Source organism: Rhipicephalus microplus, chromosome 3 (genome assembly GCF_043290135.1).
Source record: "Rhipicephalus microplus isolate Deutch F79 chromosome 3, USDA_Rmic, whole genome shotgun sequence".
In the NCBI taxonomy this organism is placed as follows: domain Eukaryota; kingdom Metazoa; phylum Arthropoda; class Arachnida; order Ixodida; family Ixodidae; genus Rhipicephalus; species Rhipicephalus microplus.
In genome coordinates this window covers 68,624,917-68,637,416 of record NC_134702.1, presented here as the reverse complement: position 1 = coordinate 68,637,416, position 12,500 = coordinate 68,624,917, and the positions used below count along the sequence as shown (strand labels likewise).

General features: G+C 47.1%; 1 protein-coding gene and 7 non-coding genes across 8 annotated transcripts; all 8 read left to right on the top strand.

The window, feature by feature from the left end:
• The first annotated feature begins 1,732 nt into the window (after positions 1-1,732).
• LOC142803774 (uncharacterized) lies at positions 1,733-4,504 on the top strand. Its single transcript, XM_075889735.1, has one exon. The coding sequence runs from the start codon at positions 2,973-2,975 to the stop codon at positions 4,158-4,160; it is 1,188 nt and encodes a 395-aa protein (XP_075745850.1). The 5' UTR covers positions 1,733-2,972; the 3' UTR covers positions 4,161-4,504.
• A 3,917-nt stretch (positions 4,505-8,421) lies between these two features.
• On the top strand, positions 8,422-8,503 carry TRNAL-AAG (transfer RNA leucine (anticodon AAG)). Its single transcript has one exon. It is a non-coding gene; the product is annotated as a tRNA-Leu (tRNA).
• Positions 8,504-9,362: 859 nt separating this feature from the next.
• TRNAL-AAG (transfer RNA leucine (anticodon AAG)) lies at positions 9,363-9,444 on the top strand. Its single transcript has one exon. It is a non-coding gene; the product is annotated as a tRNA-Leu (tRNA).
• An 861-nt stretch (positions 9,445-10,305) lies between these two features.
• Positions 10,306-10,387, top strand: TRNAL-AAG (transfer RNA leucine (anticodon AAG)). Its single transcript has one exon. It is a non-coding gene; the product is annotated as a tRNA-Leu (tRNA).
• Positions 10,388-10,776: 389 nt separating this feature from the next.
• Positions 10,777-10,858, top strand: TRNAL-AAG (transfer RNA leucine (anticodon AAG)). The gene has a single exon. It is a non-coding gene; the product is annotated as a tRNA-Leu (tRNA).
• Positions 10,859-11,090: 232 nt separating this feature from the next.
• TRNAL-AAG (transfer RNA leucine (anticodon AAG)) lies at positions 11,091-11,172 on the top strand. Its single transcript has one exon. It is a non-coding gene; the product is annotated as a tRNA-Leu (tRNA).
• A 580-nt stretch (positions 11,173-11,752) lies between these two features.
• On the top strand, positions 11,753-11,834 carry TRNAL-AAG (transfer RNA leucine (anticodon AAG)). Its single transcript has one exon. It is a non-coding gene; the product is annotated as a tRNA-Leu (tRNA).
• Positions 11,835-11,908: 74 nt separating this feature from the next.
• TRNAL-AAG (transfer RNA leucine (anticodon AAG)) lies at positions 11,909-11,990 on the top strand. The gene has a single exon. It is a non-coding gene; the product is annotated as a tRNA-Leu (tRNA).
• The last annotated feature ends 510 nt before the right edge of the window (positions 11,991-12,500 follow it).

Genomic DNA, 12,500 nt, shown 5'->3' with positions numbered 1-12,500 from the left:
AATCACTGTCCCTAAGTCTATCAATCTGTTTCATCAAACTACGTGCAACCATGTGGTCACACGACTTTTGGCAGCTGTTTAACATGCACGCATATGCAACACTTCTTTTCACAAGCTTGGAGTGACCCGAGCTGTAGCTTAACAAACTTTTATCACCTCTAACGTCATATTCCCAGCACATGTGTCCCTCACCTTGCGAAATCATGATGTCTAAAAACTTTATGCCAGAACTTGTGGGCAACTCGTAAGTGAAATCAAGACCACGAAATGTTGTTTTAAACATCGCGACAAAAACTTCGGGTTTTATGTTGGCACATTTCGACCTAGGGAAACATAATAAAAAATCATCAACGTAGCGGAAACATGCCACAACGCCGTACCCTTGCAATCGGGGTTGCAATTCACGATCTCCTTTCGCCATGTACAAATTCGATAAGATCGGCGCCAAGCACGAGCCGATGCAGATACCGTCGTTCTGAACAAAAATGGATCCATTGAATTCCACGTACAATGACTGAAGGTAAAGGCGCAGCAAATCCAAAAAACTACGAACACTAATCCCACACTCGTTTTGAAATCTAACAACCCCGTAAGTGTCAATGCCTTCCTGCACCGTAGTAATGGCCTCAGTTTGTGGGATGTTGTAGTACATGTCCTTGACGTCTATAGATATGCACGTCACTGATTGTCCCTTCTTTAGGAATTCAATAATACCGTTTGAGTTGCTCACCCCAAAAGGGTCTTCCACTGCGATGAGTTCCAACATTCCTTTGAGAAATCTAGCTAAAATGTGCTGCCAAGTACCTTTATCTTCCACGATCATCCGGAAGGGATTGTCTTGCTTGTGCGTTTTGGTAGTGAAGAAGGGTCTCAATGTGGTCCCGTTGCAACCCTTAAGGTCCTTTTCCAGCTTCTGTAGTCCCAGTCGCTTACACAAGCTAACGGCTTTTTTGTGAACATTCTGCAACGATGCGCCATCGAGATCCACTATTGAGAAGTTCTTTTCAACCGCTTCTCTAGCCTTAACCAGGTGTCGGTCTACCGCCATAACTACAAATCTTCCCGTCTTGTCCGACAATTGTAGCGTCAAATTTTGGTCTTTTAAAAATTTTACCACGTTTTTCACATTCTCGCCTCTCGGTCTGCGCAAAGGGTGTTTGTTGACACACTTGATGCCCTCTACAATGCAAGCATTCTTCACATCTTCTGGAACCCTGCGTGCCACGTCGTGAACGAAGCTCAAAAGTTTTGAAGGTTTGCAACAAGGTTGTATCGCAAATTTTGGACCTTTGTCAAGAATGGACCGTACCTCTTGTGGTAGCTCTACATCAGAAACGTTGATGTGCCCTGTCGATGCGACACTGGGTGACTTCCTCCTATTCCTGGGAAGCGACGCGAAGGACAGTCTCCATAACCGTTCCCCCAGGTTCTCGGCCGTGTCTATGAAGAAAGCGTACATCAGGCTTGACGCATTCGGAACGAGGTGTCTTGCACAAGTAGCCTTGATATGCAACCTAAAAATCCGTATTTGTCTCCAGCTCTCAGCTCTCAAAATTTTACACAGTCATCTCGACGTCTTCTCGGTGGGTGCAATCCTGCCCAGCAATGAGGACAAGACGGGCATCGACAACCCATGCGACAAAGCATAAGTAAAGGTGCGCGTTCTGGCTCTCTCTTGAGCAATGCAGTTGACGAAGAAGTATAACCGCTGAAGGGGCGGAAGGGGCACAAGTTCTGGCATAAAGTTTTTAGACATCATGATTTCGCAAGGTGAGGGACACATGTGCTGGGAATATGACGTTAGAGGTGATAAAAGTTTGTTAAGCTACAGCTCGGGTCACTCCAAGCTTGTGAAAAGAAGTGTTGCATATGCGTGCATGTTAAACAGCTGCCAAAAGTCGTGTGACCACATGGTTGCACGTAGTTTGATGAAACAGATTGATAGACTTAGGGACAGTGATTACCCTGATGCCTTAATCACAGCCTTGGCCGAGAGGCTTTTAAAAACCATCGGCAGCACGCACAACACGAACGTAGGAATAAAAGAGAAGCCAGAGGAGAGGCCTATTGTTATGCCTTACGTTCACGGCATTTCGCATGGACTGAAAAAAATTGCAAGTAGGCATGGCATACCCATGACCTTTACGGCACCTCACAAATTAATTTCGCTTTGTCACCAAGTAAACAGCGGCAACCAAGGGAACAACCACATATGTTCGGTTAGGCATGTTAACAAATTTGTTCCATGTGAAACAAATGTTGTATATGGTACTCCTTTGCCTTGCGGAAATTGGTACGTTGGGCAAACTGGTAGGTGCCTTAACTCACGTTTACGCGAGCATGATTATAACTGCAAGCAAATCAGTCACCCCAGTAACTTAGCTACCCATTGCATGAAGTGTCATTGTAAGCCGAACTTTGAAAAGACCATTGTTTTATCCAGATCAGAAGACAAAAGGGAAAGAGAAATCATTGAAGCTTTCATGATGCGCAGGTTTGGTGAGGACAAATGTGTTAGTGTGCCATCTATTCATTTGTCAAACAATGAATATACTTTCTTACGTAGACATTTTAGATAGTTGACAAGGCTGGATTTGATTAGCACTGATGGGCGCTTTATCTTGGTGGGCAGTGCGCATGTTCACGCTCTTTCTTTTTCTTCTTTTTTTTTTTTTTTTTTTTCTCTCCTTTCAACATATATATGTGTGTGTCACATTTCCATCGAATAAACAGTTGTTAGTTCGCGCTCGTGTGTGTCCTACCTGTGCTTCAGTGTGTCTTTTATTTGTGTGTTTAATTCCAGCGCGGTGTGAGTCTCAACAATGTTCAACCAACTAGCCCCCACTCTTGCCCTTCTTCTCTACCTGATCGTTTGTCTAGTTCATTGAACATTGCATTATATGTTACCAACAATCGGTAGCGTGGCCGAGGGAATTCACTTCCGGCCACGACAGTGAACGGACGTGTTTATCATGTGCTCCCGCGTAGGGGCGGTTTCAGCGGCCCGTGTGGGCCGCGGTATCAGGTGTACCGAAAAGCCAGGCGAAGATTTCCAGGTTGTTCTGCCTCAGCTGCCTTCAGGTGATTCCGTTTTGCACACGGTTTTTTTGCACGGAAACTTGAAAGCCAGGCCATATCGAGTGGAGCATGTCCGAGACAGCCTTGCTCGTCTTTCGCTGCTGCCGGAAGTGGTTGCCCTAGGGGCATACCAAATGAATCATGTATGGGCAGTGACGTTCAAGGATGATGAGGGTAAAAAGAAGATGCTGGCGGCGGAGTCTTTTGATCTAAAGGACCATCGCTGTATGGTGGTTGACCCCCGTGATCGAGGTGTGCGGCTGAAGTTGTACTGGCTTCTTCATGGCGTGCCGGACGAGGCTGTGCGAGTCGCCTTAACGCCCTACGGAAAAGTGACCGAGATAAGCAGAGATAAATGGAAGGTGCAGGGTTGCAATGATAAAGGTTCAACCACGCGGTCGGTCACGCTGAGGCTACACGCGGGCGTGTCCGTGGACGACCTGCCACACCAACTGCGAGTTGCGGAGGATATGGCGCTCGTCGTAATTCCTGGCAGAGCACCGCTATGCCTCCGATGCCGGGCTATCGGACACATTCGACGGGATTGCCGCGTGCCGCGCTGTGGGGTCTGTCGTCGCTATGGCCACGATGACGCCCACTGTGTGAGGTCGTACGCCAGCATTGCGGGCCCAGGCCAAACAGACGAAGTGTCTGAACACCTGATGGATGCCGTGGATGCCGAAGAAGCGAGCAGGGAAGACGGTTATACGGAAGGCCCTGCCACCCCCCCTGAACAGTCTTCTGGGGCCGCACTGGAATCTACCAATAAAGGCGACAAGCACTCTGGTGCGCCAGGAACGAATTTAGACACGGCAGCAGTAGAGAACGACGCTACAGCAGCGAGCAAGTCATCTTCAGCTGCGCGAGAGGGCGGCCCGGAAGCAACGGACGCCGAGATGACCAAGGCCGGTGCTATCGCTTTTAAGCGAGCTCGTGAAACACCTGACCGTACCGGAAATGTTGACACGTCGGCCATCAATGAACCTCCAACAAAGACGGCGACTGGTCGTCGGCCTACCTTTAAACCACGACCAAACCTGTCTCCTGACCGTAGGGGCACTCAAACGTCGGCCCCGCCGTAGCGGAGGAGACGTTCCGAGGCTTTCTACGCTGAGCACACGCAACCACTGTTGCGACGTGAGTATGACACCTGACGAAACAACCTTCAAGAAATGGCGACTAACTTTAAAACTGGTATTTGCATCGCGACGTTGAACTCAAGAGGCCTGTGTTCGCGCAGGAGACAATGCCAGATTAGTCGCATTTTGTTAGAAAACGACATAGACCTCCTGGCTGTACAAGAAACTAAAATGGAAAGTGAAGAACAAACGGAGCAAATGGTTCAAGTTTTTCGCTCTAGGTACAATGTCTGCGTTTGTCATGCTGTTGGGCGGTCAGGAGGCTGTGTCGTTTTCATACGTAGTAGTATCGCGGTTGTTGAAAATGTGTCTACCTGCGATAGCGGTAGGCTGGTTGTGTGCGACTTCAGTGTTTCTGGAATGCCTTGGCGCGTTGTGTGTGTTTATGCACCGAATAGATCGCACGAACGGGAATTTTTTTTCAGAGCGATTGAAGGATTCTTGAAAACGGAAAGAAATGTTGTGGTTCTAGGTGACTTCAATTGTGTCTGTAGAGCTGAGGATAAGACAACGAGCTTCAATGTGCGCGATAGAAGCGCTGAGCTGTTGAATAAAATAGTGAACGAGACAGGGCTGGAAGATGTCGGTTATGTAATGACGCGAGAGGGTGAAGTAGGATATACGCACTTTCAAGGTCATTCGCACGCGAGGTTAGACAGAATATATTTGTCGGCAAAGTTGGTGCCACTATGCTCATCTTATCAAATTCAACATCTTAGTTTTAGTGATCATTGTCTGGTCAAGGTCAACATTGGCAAAAAACGTAAGGCTGCGAAGTTTAATTGGTTTCTATGGAAATTTAATGAAAAGCTGCTGCAAGATGAAATATTTGTCACAAAAACCAAAGAATGTCTTTCAAATGCTCTTCGTTTGGAGACCAATAACTTCATAGCTGTGTGGGAGCAAATGAAGTGTGATATAAAGATGATAGCGATTGAAAGAGCCTGTGTATTACGTAATCGGGAAAGGCAACAAGAGAGGCAGGTACAAAGCGAACTAGACTACATGTTAAGCGTAGAAAATGAAGTGCCGGGAAAATTTAAGAAAGAAATAAAGGAGGCGAAAGCAAAGCTCGAATTCATCGACGACGAAAAGTACCGCGGAGCAATGATAAGGGCTCGCACTGAACGGCTGTGGATGGGTGAAACGCCCACTAAGCGGGTGCTCAGTGAAGAAAAGAAACATGCAGCAAACAAAGAGATAAATGAAATTCGATACCGCAATTACATTACCCGGGACCGCGAACAGATAAAGCACGCCTTTGTCGAGTTTTATACGCAACTCCTTAGCCATACAATCAATGACCCCGAACGATTCAAAGAGGACTTTCTGACCCTTATGCCGAGATTGGAAGACTCTGAGCGGGAGCTACTGGAGGTAGAAATCACTGTGGCAGAAATTGAATCAGCTATAGATAACCTGGGTAACGGCAAGTCACCAGGGCCGGATGGGCTTGGTGCTGCCATATACAAATTTTTTAAGACAGAAATGGCACTGGCATTACACCGAGTGATCAGAGAATGCTACGACAAGCAGCAAACACCTCATTCATTTAGGACAGCACACGTAGTATTAATCCCCAAAACTGATGACCCCGCAAAGCTACTTTCAGTGGAATCCTACCGACCTATCAGTTTGAGCAACACTGACTATAAAATATACACGAAGGTCCTAGCAAGACGGCTCCAAAGTGTTGTCACATCCCTTGTCGGCCCGCATCAGACATGTGGGATTAAGGGCAGAACCATATTCACAAATATACACGTAACCAGAAGTATTCTAGAATGCTGTGATGCAAATAATGACCGCGTGGCCATGATTCAGCTAGACCTGCACAAAGCGTTCGATAAAGTCGTACATGAAATTTTGTTTTTATTGCTGGAACATGTGAATGTAGGAACTGTCATTACAGAAGGCGTTAGAATGGTGTATCATGACTGCAGGGCTAATTTAGTAATCAACAAAGAAGTAAGTGCTTCAATTCCTGTGCGCTCGAGCGTGAAGCAAGGTTGTGCCTTGTCGCCACTCCTTTTCGCGCTTTACTTAGAGCCCTTCTGTTTACGAATACTTGCATCACCAAGTATAAGAGGGTATACGTTTCTGACCAGTGGAATTAGAATTTTAGCCTATGCTGATGACGTCGCAGTGTTTTGCAGTGACAAAGAAAGTGTGCAAGAAGTTGTACGAATAGCTAGGGAATTCTGTGCAGCAACGGGCAGCGCAATCAGTTGGCCAAAATGTCTAGGCGTTTGGCATGGCCAGTGGCAAAGCACACCCGAAGTTTACTGTAACATGAATTGGAAAATCATGCCCGGAAAGTACCTCGGTGTGCCTTTGGATCACTACCGCAATGCTACGGAGTATTGGTCTGAGGAACGTCAACGCATTAAAAATTGTACTGATAAGTGGGGAGGTCGCAATTTATCAATGTTTGCAAAAGCGTCCGTGTGCAATGTATTTCTGATTGCAAAAGTGTTTTATGTATTACAAGTGTTAACCATGACCCGCACTTCGGTCCAGAAAATGCACCGAGTATTCGCGACCTTTATATGGGGGTCGCAGTGGGAGCGCACGAGCCGGTGCAATTTATTTCATAGGGTAAAATATGGTGGTCTGGGGCTATTGCATTTGTTTTTTAAGCAGTTGGTGAGCAGATTCATGTTCGCTCGAGATCAAACTGACAATTTCTTGAGAACTGTGATCCAAGCAAGACTGCAGACCCCCTTATCTGATTTCGTCGTGTCATCTTTTTCCTTCGAAGCTGGACCACTCAGTCCTTATTTGCGAGAAGTAGTTACAGCTACACGCCTGCTCAAGGAAAGATTTTCGTACGAATACTTGTCCGACGTGACTAAAAAGAAACTGTATCGTGACCTTCTTGATGTCTTCCTGCCAGTGCCCGTCTACCGAGCTTCGTGCAGGCTAGGTTCTGAGCGTGACGTGTTTAAACGTGTTAAGAGAATGCCGGTCAGACCCTCTGTCAAAACATTCTTCTTTCAAGTGCATACCGGCACTCTCCCTGTACTGCCATGGCTAAAAAGTAAAGGGCTTTTTGTACCGTGGTCCGTCAACTGTCTAATCTGCGGCAAACCAGAAACGATAAATCATATCTTTCTCGACTGCCATGATGCTGTGTTCTTGTGGGACGTACTACAACGGACTATAAAAAAAGAACTACCTATCAACGCTTTTGGAATCCGTTTTCTTCCGTGTGCAGCTGCAGGGGAAGTGCCGAGTGACATGTTAATGTTGCTTTGCATGCATAGTGTGTGGAGGACAAGAATGGATGTTCGACATATGCGTGTAGACGCACGTTCAGCGAGAGACTATTTTGTTGAGAGTATGCTGTATACACGAGACGTGTTTAAAGCGCTGCCTGAACCCCCCGAGTGGTTACCTGTGCTCGACCAATTGGCTTCTGTGAAGCCTTTTTAAACCAAGTGCACTGGCCAAGTTGAAGCTGGTGTTTTAGTAAGTGTACATATTTTGTATGTATTTCCTTTGCTTGTGGTTATTAAAAGGCAATAAAGAAAAAAAAAGGTAGCGTGGCCGAGCGGACTAAGGCGCTGGTTTAAGGCACCAGTCTCTTCGGGGGCGTGGGTTCGAATGCCACCGCTGCTATAAATTTTATTTCTTCTCTACCTGATCGTTTGTCTAGTTCATTTAACATTGCATAATAATATAGTACCAACCAACGGTAGCGTGGCCGAGCGGTCTAAGGCGCTGGTTTAAGGCACCAGTCTCTTCGGGAGCGTGGGTTCGAATGCCACCTCTGCTATAACTTTTATTTCTTCTCTACCTGATCGTTTGACCAGTTCAATTAACATTGCATAATAATATATATTACCAACCATCGGTAGCGTGGCCAAGCGTACAGTAAAGGGAAAAAACGTAGCTTGGCCAAGCGGTCTAAGGCGCTGGTTTGAGGCACCAGTCTTTTCGGGGTCGTGGGTTTGAATCCCGCCGCTGCCAAAACTTTTATTGCTTCTGTACAAGGTGGTTCATCCAATGTATTGAATATTGCATTATAAGATAGTGCCAGCCATGGGTAGCGTGGCCGAGCGGTCTAAGGTGCTGGTTCAAGGCACCAGTCTCTTCGGGGGCGTGGGCTCAAATTCCAACGCTGCCGTAACTTTTATTGCTTCTCTACCTGATCGTTTGTCCAGTTCATTGAACATTGCATTAAAATATATTACCAAGCATCGGTAGCGTGGCCGAGCGGTCTAAGGCGCTGGTTTAAGGCACCAGTCTCTTCGGGGGCGTGGGTTCGAAACCCGCCGCTGCCAAAACTTTTATCGCTTCTCTACAACGTCGTTCATCCAATGTATTGAATATTGCATTATAAAACAGGGACAACCATCGGTAGCGTGGCCGAGCGGTCTAAAGTGCTGGTTTAAGGCACCAGTCTCTTCGGGGGCGTGGGCTCAAATCCCAACGCTGCATTAACTTTTATTGCTTCTCTGCAAGGTCGTTCATCCAATGTATTGAATATTGCATTGTAAAACAGTGCCAACCATCGGTAGCGTGTCTGAACCGTCTAAGGCGCTGGTTTAAGGCACCAGTCTCTGCGGGGGCGTGGGCTCAAATCCCAACGCTGCCAAAAGTTTTATTGCTATCTACCTGATGGTTTGTCCAGTTCATTGAACATTGCATTATAATATATTACCAACCATCGGTAGCGTGGCCGAGCGGTCTAAGGCGCTGGTTTAAGGCACCAGTCTCTTCGGGAGCTTGGGTTCGAATCTCACCACTGCCAAAACTTTTATTGCTTCTCTACAAGGTCGTTCATCCAATGTAATGAATATTGCATTATAAAACAGGGACAACCATCGGTAGCGTGGCCGAGCGGTGTAAGGCGCTGGTTTAGGGCACCAGTCTCTCCGAGGGCGTGGGCTCAAATCCCAACGCTGCCAGAAATTTTATTGCTTCTCTACCTGATCGTTTGTCCAGTTCATTGAACATTGCATTATAATATGTTACCAACCGTCGGTAGCGTGGCCGAGCGGTCTAAGGCGCTGGTTGAAGGCACCAGTCTCTTCGGGGGCGTGGGTTCGAAAGCCACCGCTGCTAAAAATTTTATTTCTTCTCGACCTGATCGTTTGTCTAGTTCATTTAACATTGCATAAGAATATAGTACCAACCAACGGTAGCGTGGCCGAGCGGTCTAAGGCGCTGGTTTAAGGCACCAGTCTCTTCGGGGGCGTGGGTTCGAATCCCACCACTGCCAAAACTTTTATTGCTTCTCTACAAGGTCGTTCATTCAATGTATTGAATATTGCATTATAAAACAGTGCCAACCATCGGTAGCGTGTCCGAACGGTCTAAGGCGCTGGTTTAAGGCACCAGTCTCTCCGGGGGCGTGGGCTCATTTCCCAACGCTGCCAAAACTTTTATTGCTTCTGTACAAGGTCGTTCATCCAATGTATTGAATATTGAATTATGAAACAGTGCCAGCCATCGGTAGCGTGGCCGAGCGGTCTAAGGTGCTGGTTTAAGGCACCAGTCTCTTCGGGGGCGTGGGCTTATTTCCCAACGCTGCCAAAACTTTTATTGCTTCTCTACAAGGTCGTTCATCCAATGTATTGAATATTGAATTATAAAATAGTGCCAGCCATCGGTAGCGTGGCCGAGCGGTCTAAGGAGCTGGTTTAAGGCACCAGTCTCTTCGGGGGCGTGGGCTCAAATCCCAACGCTGCCTTAACTTTTATTGCTTCTCTACAAGGTCGTTCATCCAATGTATTGAATATTGCATTATAAAACAGTGCCAACAATCGGTAGCGTGTCCGAACGGTCTAAGGCGCTGGTTTAAGGCACCAGTCTCTCCGGGGGCGTTGGCTCATTTCCCAACGCTGCCAAAATTTTATTGCTTCTCTACCTGATCGTTTGTCTAGTTAATTTAACATTGCAGAATAATATATTACCAACCATCGGTAGCGTGGCCGAGCGGTCTAAGGCGCTGGTTTAAGGCACCAGTCTCTTCGGGAGCGTGGGTTCGAATGCCACCGCTGCTATAACTTTTATTTCTTCTCTACCTGATCGTTTGTCCAGTTCAATAAACATTGCATAACAATATATATTACCAACCATCGGTAGCGTGGCCGAGCGGTCTAAGGCGCTGGTTTAAGGCACCAGTTTCTTCGGGGGCGTGGGTTCGAATCCCACCGCTGCCTAAACTTTTATTGCATTTCTACTTGATCGTTTGTTCAGTTCATTGAACATTGCATCATAATATATTACCAACCATCTGTAGTGTGTCCAAGCGGTCTAAGGCGCTGGTTTAAGGCACCAGTCTCTTCGGGGGCGTGGGTTCGAATCCCGCCGCTGCCAAAACTTTTATTGCTTCTCTACAAGGTCGTTCATCCAATGTATTGAATATTGCATTATAAAATAGTGCCAGCCATAGGTAGCGTGGCCGAGCGGTCTAAGGTGCTGGTTTAAGGCACCAGTCTCTTCGGGGGCGTGGGCTCAAATCCCAACGCTGCGGTAACTTTTATTGCTTCTCTACCTGATCGTTTGTCCAGTTCATTGAACATTGCATTATAATATATTACCAAGCATCGGTAGCGTGGCCGAGCGGTCTAAGGCGCTGGTTTAAGGCACCAGTCTCTTCGGGGGCATGGGTTCGAATCCCACCGCTGCCTAAACTTTTATTGCATTTCTACCTGATAGTTTGTCCAGTTCATTAAACATTGCATTATAATATATTACCAACCATCGGTAGTGTGGCCAAGCGGTCTAAGGCGCTGGTTTAAGGCACCAGTCTCTTCGGGGGCGTGGGCTCCAATCCCAACGCTGCCATAACTTTTATTGCTTCTCTACAACGTCGTTCATCCAATGTATTGAATATTGCATTATAAAACAGGGGCAACCATCGGTAGCGTGGCCGAGCGGTCTAAGGAGCTGGTTTAAGGCACCAGTCTCTTCGGCGGCGTGGGTTCGAATCCCACCGCTGCCAAAACTTTCATTTCTTCTCTACCTGATCGTTTGTCCAGTTCATTTAACATTGCATAATAATATATAACCAACCATCGGTAGCGTGGCCAAGTATACAATAAAGAAAAAAAAGGTAGCTTGGCCAAGCGGTCTAAGGCGATGGTTTCAGGCACCAGTCTCTTCGGGAGCGTGGGTTCGAATCCCGCCGCTGCCAAAACGTTTATTGCTTCTCCACAGGGTCGTTTATCCAATGTATTGAATATTGCATTATAAAATAGTGCCAGCCATCGGTAGCGTGGCCGAGCGGTCCAAGGTGCTGGTTTAAGGCACCAGTCTCTGCGGGGGCGTGGGCTCAAATCCCAACGCTGCCAAAACTTTTATTGCTATCTACCTGATGGTTTGTTCAGTTCATTGAACATTGCATTATAATATATTACCAACCATCGGTAGCGTGGCCGAACGGTCTAAGGCGCTGGTTTAAGGCACCAGTCTCTGCGGGGGCGTGGGCTCAAATCCCAACGCTGGCAAAACTTTATATTGCTATCTACCTGATGGTTTGTCCAGTTCATTGAACATTGCATTATAATATATTACCAACCATCGGTAGCGTGGCCGAGCGGTTTAAGGCGCTGGTTTAAGGCACCAGTCTCTTCGGGGGCGTGGGTTCGAATCCCACCGCTGCCAAAACTTTTATTGCTATCTACCTGATGGTTTGTCCAGTTCATTCAACATTGCATTATAATATATTACCAACCATCGGTAGCGTGGCCGAGCGGTGTAAGGCGCTGCTTTAAGGCACCAGTCTCTTCGGGGGCATGGGTTCGAATCCCACCGCTGCCAAAATTCTATTGCTTCTCTGCATGGTGGTTCATCCCGTTTATTCAAGATTGCATTATAAAATAGTGCCAGCCATCGGTAGCGTGGCCGAGCGGTCTAAGGTGCTGGTTTAAGGCACCAGTCTCTTCGGGGGCGTGGGCTCAAATCCTAACGCTGCATTAACTTTTATTGCTTCTCTACAAGGTTGTTCATCCATTGTATTGAATATTGCATTATAAAACAGTGCCAACCATCGGTAGCGTGGCCGAGCGGTCTAAGGCGCTGGTTTAAGGCACTAGTCTCTGCGGGGGCGTGGGCTCAAATTCCAACGCTGCCAAAACTTTTATTGCTATCTACCTGATGGTTTGTCCAGTTCATTGAACATTGCATTATAATATATTACCAACCATCGGTAGCGTGTCCGAACGGTCTAAGGCGCTGGTTTAAGGCACCAGTCTCTCCGGGGGCGTGGGCTCATTTCCCAACGCTGCCAAAACTTTTATTGCTTCTGTACAAGGTCGTTCATCCAATGTA

What these genes read in the sequence shown, in the direction of transcription:
- LOC142803774 (XM_075889735.1), top strand. Translation starts at nt 2,973, where the DNA reads ATGTGCTCCCGCGTAGGGGCGGTTTCAGCGGCCCGTGTGGGCCGCGGT.